Source organism: Herpailurus yagouaroundi, unplaced genomic scaffold (assembly GCF_014898765.1).
Source record: "Herpailurus yagouaroundi ecotype Mexico unplaced genomic scaffold, PumYag 188, whole genome shotgun sequence".
Taxonomy (NCBI): Eukaryota; Metazoa; Chordata; class Mammalia; order Carnivora; family Felidae; genus Herpailurus; species Herpailurus yagouaroundi.
The window spans coordinates 8,366,658-8,373,086 of NW_024412419.1; the positions used below are offsets into that span (position 1 = coordinate 8,366,658).

General features: G+C 63.6%; 1 protein-coding gene and 1 long non-coding RNA gene across 2 annotated transcripts in view; one reads left to right on the forward strand and one right to left on the reverse strand.

The window, feature by feature from the left end:
• Window positions 1–1,053: 1,053 nt before the first annotated feature.
• LOC121044100 (uncharacterized) lies at window positions 1,054–1,987 on the reverse strand. Its single transcript, XR_005797124.1, has 2 exons — window positions 1,622–1,987; window positions 1,054–1,498 (listed from the first exon to the last, which is right to left on the reverse strand). It is a non-coding gene; the product is annotated as an uncharacterized LOC121044100 (long non-coding RNA).
• A 45-nt stretch (window positions 1,988–2,032) lies between these two features.
• Window positions 2,033–6,429, forward strand: part of SLC66A3 (solute carrier family 66 member 3) — a 14,767-nt gene continuing 10,370 nt past the window's right edge. The window contains exon 1 of the mRNA XM_040496082.1: window positions 2,033–2,367. Within this exon, the coding sequence (XP_040352016.1) occupies window positions 2,225–2,367 (143 nt within the window). The 5' untranslated portion in view covers window positions 2,033–2,224. The remainder of the gene's footprint in view (window positions 2,368–6,429) is intronic.

The following is a 6,429-nucleotide window of genomic DNA, read 5'->3' on the forward strand; positions in this document are numbered from 1 at the left end:
AGTGCTTGAAAGGCAGTGACCTCCCTCTAGGAGCTCAGCTGCCTGCAGGGTGACACTTCGCTGGGGGCAAAGGAGAACCTTGGCTTAACTTTGTCCCAACCTCAAGGATACTGTGAGTCTACTTCCTTTACCTAAACTGCCCCAAGATGTATGCTGGGAATCCCACTCCAAGCTTCTGGCCGCAGTATAAACATCTGAAGGGTCTCAGGACTGAGGTTGTATTAAAAGGTTTCCCTAGCAACAGCTAGCCCCTCAAGGTCCTGGAAACTGTAAACCTTGCTTCCGAAATATCTTAGAGACTTCCTTTATCCCTGTGCCCCTCCCAACCTGAGGGTATATAATGAGTTACCCTTCAGGACCCCAGTGAGGCTCCTCCTGCCCACGGGTCCTGTCCCCGTGCTATAATAAAATCACCTTTTTTGCACCAGAGATGTCTTCAAGAATTCTTTCTTGGCAGCTGGCTCTGGACCCCTCGACCCCCACCATCACCCCACAACTTCATCCACAGTAAATCCCCCCCATTCCCATAACCAACGCCCCAAATTCTCAGCTCACAGCTCGTCTTGTTTTGTCTACACTCCCACCCTTCCACGCAAGCCCCCAACCTTTGGAAGCAAATTCCAGACGATATTAGCTCATCTGTGCTCTAGAAGATAAGACAAACACACACACTCTTTTATTTTCCTCTGAAAAGTTTCCTTCTGGGAGCGCCTGGGTGGCTCAGTCGGTGAAGCCACCGACCTCGGCTCAGGTCATGGTCTCATGGTCTGTGGGTTCGAGCCCCACCTTGGGCTCTGTGCTGACAGCTCGGAGCCTGGCGCCTGCTTCGGATTGTGTGTCTCCTCCTCTCTCTGCCCCTCACCCACTCACTCTCTCTCTCTCTCTCTCTCTCTCTAATAAAATAAACTTGAAAAAAAATTAAAAAAAGTTTCCTTCCGAACATCCTGTTTCCCTTAGCTTAGAAGGAGGACTCGACACCTGTTTTTCTTCTTCCAGGGTAAGGTTTTTGATGGCCAGGTGAGGGCTGGAGGCGCAGGGACAGACAGAAGGAAAGCCTGGAAGCCTGGCTGAGGTTCACGGTACCAAACCAGCCACCGTGGATTCTGGCGTTGCATTTTTGTGGCTTTTTTTCTGCTCCATGACCGGGACCTGCTTCTGCGATTCTGAGAGCTTGGAGAACACACCCCGCCCCTTCATTTTCTGCCGCGTCTACCTTCTTTGATCACAGAATCTATTTAACCGCCTTAAGAAAAAAACGTTCCCTCTGAAGTGGTGAAGGGCGGGACTTCCAGGGGCCTGGAGGGCTAAGGCCCGGGGGGGAGGGGCGCCGCCCCCCCCCCCCCCCCGCTTCGGGAAAGGGCAGGAAGTGAGCCGACCCCGGGCCATTCTGACCCCTCAGTGACCCCTCAGTGACGGCCAAAGCCTGTGTCCCCAGGTAAAACGAGGAGGACGCACGTAAACGAAGTTGGGTCCTTAACGTCCTTGCAAGTTTTCAACTCTCAAATGCAGTCAGAAAAACGAAGAAAGGAAGGCACTTAGGGAGTGCAAAACCCCAACACCACGGTCCAGCCCCCCGTGAGGGGGTGCACGTCCGCCCTCCCGGGATTCAGCCTGTACCCACCCAACCCTCGGGAAAGAGGAACCGTCTGGGGGGGTCTCCGGGCAGCTCGGCACCCAGCGAGCTTAACACGGAGAAGTGACTCCGCAGCGCGTCCGGCCTGCGGAGGGCACCGCCCAGCGGCCGCCCCGGGACAGGGCGGGGTCGGGGCGGAGCGGGCAGAAGGGGCGGAGCGCTCCCCGACTGGGCGGCCCCGGGGCCGGGTCCCGGCGAGACCCGCGCTAGGTGGACGGCGGGGTCCGGGGTGGTGAGGGGCGAACGCCGGCGGGGTCGGGAGCGGAGATCCGGACGGAGGAGCGGACCCCGGGCGAGGGTGGACCCGAGGCGGACCTGGGGAGGGGGCGGGGCAGGGGAGAGGAGCACGGGCGGGCGGGGCAGGGCGAGGGAGGGGGCGGAGATCCGGGCGGAGGAGCGGACCCCGACAGGGCGGACCCCGGCGGGGCGGCCCAGGGCGTGGGCGTGGGCGTGGGCGCGGGTGCCCAGGGAAGGCGGAAGGACTCGGCGCCCGGGGAGGCCCTGCGCTGAGCCGTTCCCCCTCCCTCGCGCCGCGGCCGCCTCCGCCGAGCCCCCAAGCCCGGAGCCGGAGCCCCCAGCCCCGCCGGCGCCATGGAGAAGCTGCTGCTGTTGTTCTGCAACTGGAGCACGCTGGGCGTGTGCGCCGCGCTCAAGCTGCCGCAGATCTCCGCGGTGCTGGCGGCGCGCAGCGCGCGGGGCATCAGCCTCCCGAGTTTACTTCTGGAGCTGGCGGGGTAAGGCCGGGGCGGCGGCGGCGGCGGCGGCGGCTGCCCTCCCCGCTCGCCTCTGCGGCCTGGACGGCCCGGGAGCTCAGGAGCGCGCCGTGGGTCTGGGTAGGGCCGGGGAGCGGGGCCGAAAGCGCCCGGCCGCTGGGGGGCACTTCCCGGGACCGCTCGCCTCCCCTGTTTATTTGCCGCTCCCCGCACGGACTGCGCGTGCCCAGCTTGCAGATGGGGGAAACCGACCCCTGGCCAGGCCCTCACCCCGCCCGTTAGTCGCAGCGCAACCGCGCGGCTTGGAACTAGGCCATTTGCACCTGAGGCCCTCTGATACACATCCGCCCTGGGTTCCCCCTCCCCCCGCCGATACCCCTTAGCTCGGGTCTCGGTTTCCTCGCGTGTAAAGCGAGGCGTTGATCCTCCGCCTTTAGAAAGTTAACACCTGGGGTGGGAGGATTCCGAGAATGGGGGGCTCTTTGGAGGAAGGGGAGAAAGACGAATCGGGCCAGAGCCAGCCAGAGAGGAGCCAGTGCCGCTGGGAGAGCGCGTATCCGTCCGAAATCGGGAGTGGATGCCTTGACTCGGTATTTAAAGATGTAAGCGCGAAGAGCAGAGTTCTGAAACTCGGTTGGGAGGCCTCGAATTGGTGGGAGAGCGGGGCACGTGAAGCCCGGGAGTCTACCCGCGAGTCCCTGGCAAGGCCGCCCCCCTCCCCCCGCCCCCAACCGGGTTATCACTCGGCGACCGCGCGGGCGGGTCCTCCGCGGAAGCACGACCCCGGGGGGCCTGGGCTGGAAAGTAGCCTGGGGCAAGGGAGGGAGAAGAAGACCTCGGGGGTGGGGGAGGTGGGGGGTCCTGCGCCCGGCGCGCCCAGCGGGGGAGATGCTTTATCAAGAGAGTCGGCCGACTGGCGGGTGTGTGACCCGGCTCTGATTTGCAAACGACCCCACAACGCTGGGACCCCCCCCCCCCCCCCGCCCAGGCTGGATAGCGAGGATTGGAGAGTTCTCCACCGCCTCGAAGTGGCCGCCGCGTCAGTTCGGGTGGGGATGGGAGAGGGGGAGGAGCGGTGGGGGAGTGTCCGGGAGGGTGTGGACGGCCTGGGGGAGGGCCACGGTTTTTAACTGGTCCCTGAGCCTGGGAAGGTGGGGCTGGCCCATTGCGGGGTGAGTGGAAGTCCGACTGATGCCCAAGGAGGCGAGTCGGGAGCCTGCCCACACGCTACACACAACCCGGCAGGCGCTGCCAGCAGGTGTCGGCTGTCACTCTATCCAACCGTGCACCTCGGCAACACCTGCCCTCCCGGCACTGGACGTGGGCTTGCGTGGGCGGGGGAGCCGGAGTCGGCGCGGGAGGCGGCCTCGTGCGTGTCCCGCGGGGATCGCCGTGCACGCGGAGGGCCGGCCGGCCTGCCGCTCACGCTTCGCGGAGGGCCAGGCACGCAGGCTGCTGTGTGCGCGTGGCTGTGTCTAGGCCCGGCCGGATGCCACCCTCTCCCCGAAGCTGGAAGTGATCCCTCGGAAGGGATTCCGAGGTTTTATCTACACCTCGCTTTATCTTACTGGTGGGTCTGTGTGTTGGCGCTATTTTACTCGATCCTCAGGGCGCCCTAGGGAGTAAGCATTGTTTTCATCCCCAGAGAATAGTAGCCTGAGGCGGAGGAAGTGACGCACCGTGCCCAACTTCACCGGCAGCAGCTGGGCCCTAGGTTTCACCCGGGCCTGGCCCTTTCCATCCTGAAGCCTGGCTCACCCCCGCTCTCCACGCTCACTGGGTTTTTCCGCTTCCTAGACTCGTCAGCAATATCCTGGGTGGGGAAGCGGGTTGGCAACACCCTGCCCCCTTCCCTTTTCCTTCCCCAGCCTTCGCTGGTGAGGGCCCTGGAGAAGCTGGGGGGCACCGCAGGCCTGCCTGTGCCTGGTGCCCGCCTTGCCTGCCTGCCTGCCCACCAGCGCCCCCTACCGGGCCAGGAGCAGGGTAGCAGCCAGAATTCGGCGGACAGAACCCGGAGGGCATCGCCATCAGGGGGACCCTTTATATCCTGGGAAGCAAAAGCCAGACTAAATTTCTTGGTGGACGTCTACCTGCCTTGGGTCCTGATCTGTTAACGCTAAAAGTCCACTTTTGAGAGAACCGGGTCAGTGGGAGCGTAAGCTGTATCTTAGTGAGACCAGAAAATGGCTTTGAATGCGCATCGGCGTGAAGTGCAAGAAAATGCCTGGATTTTAGAAATGCCTCCAGACGTGTGCAGGGCGACAGCCACACGCCCGCGTCAGCAAAGAAAAGGAGCTGACCAAACCTCCACTGGAGGCCCCACGTTTAGTGAGGGGGAGGCCTGCAGGGCAGACGCAGCTGGCTCAGCCGGCTGGGGGAGGGGGAGGCTGGCTGCGGGCCGCACCGTGTCTGGCGCAGAAGGCGGCACAGACGGGACCCCAGGCAGACTGGGGGGGGGGGGGGGGGCGCCCTGCCAGCAGACTGCTCATTTTCTCCGTTGCTGGAACAGGTGTCCCAGACAGGTTCCGGGGAGGGGAAGCGGGGAGGAAGTTGGCAGGAAGTGCATAGCGGGCACCTCTCTGCCCAGGCTGTGCCAGCCTGACGTTCCGCCTCCCCCCGCCCCCGCCCGCGCCCGGGTTCCCCGGCTGATGGGAGCGCGCCTGCCTCAGCAGCTCCAACACCCCTCCTTCCAGGCCTCCCTCCTGCTCTGCCCCCTTGTGCCCTCCTGGGTTCCAGACACAGTTCTGCTCACTGCACCTGCTCTGGAACCTTCCGTGGATGGGTTTTCAGACTCCCGATTCAGCCCTCCGCCCAGACAAGACAGCCCCGGGGCGGGGCGGGGGGGGGGCTGACCCTGCTTCTGCTCCCCAGGCCCAGCAGGCCGACTTCTGGTGTCTGGCTAAAGATTCCTTTGGAAGAGGCTCCAGCGGCTCTCGAGCTGCTGCCTCTGTGAGCGCATGTGTCGTTTTTCGTTCAGACCTCTAGCCTGTGTGTGGAGGGAGGAAACTCCAGTCACTTTGCAGAGCGGACCAGGAATACCAACAGGTGTGTGGGGCCGCGGGTCAGACACCGTTCGGCCTGACTTTATTGTAAGGAGGGTTCTAATGTATTACTTTTTGATGAAAAGAAGGACACCTCACTGCCCCCAGGCCACAGGAGTGACAGATGGTTGTCCTTGGACGTTTGGATCCCCGAGAGAGAGCAAGAGAGCGAAAGAGAGAGCGCGCGTGCGCACTGCAGCCTGGCCACCCGGCCTCCCTGGAGGGCCCCGGTGGGGTGGGGTGGGGGTTGGTGGCAGGCACCACTGCTGGTGGCCGGGGAAACTCATGCGCTCGTCTTCGTCTTTTCCCTGAATTCTCATATGACCTTGGTTTCTTGGACCTCAGTCTCCCCAAGTGGTCTGTAAAATGTGGAGGGCACGGTGGATGGCCGTGACCTCAGCTCTGACACCCTAGGGCTCGTGCCTGTCCTGAAGGTCTGTGGCTGCACTCTGGGGGTAGGGGGGTGCGCTCAGTGAAGAGCGAGCAGGTGGCAAAGACCCCCCAACGCCTGCTCGGTTGTACCGCCCGCTTGTTCGGCAGGGTCGTTGTCTAGGCTTCCCGAAGTGCCTGGGCCCCGCTGGCTGCAGCCCTGCTCTGCAGGGGTGGGTGAGCTGAAGCTGCCCCCTCCCCTGGCCCCCTAGGCTCCCCCTCAGATGTGGACAGAAAGGTGCCGGAGGCCTGGTCTGGAGACCCCCGTGCCCGGGGCCCCCCCTGGGCTTCCCCCCCTCCCCCCATCCTGTGACCCTCGCCCCCAGCTCAGCCAAGGTCCGAAACAGGATCAAGGGCACAGGCTCCCCAGCCCACTGGGTGCTTTGTGAACCACCCCCCCCCCCCAGCTGAGGAAATGAGAGGGGGTTACGTCTGGATGAGTGATGGAGGCTGTGGTTCACCTGGGGGATGAAACAGACTCTGAGGGGACAGCAGGGGGACTTAGGTTCTTAGGGAGCTGACTGGCTGGGCCGAGAGCTGGAGAGGCAGGAAGCTCAGGCCTTTTGTCCCGACAAGGGTCAGGTCCTGGGGTTTTTACTTGCCACTCCCCCCC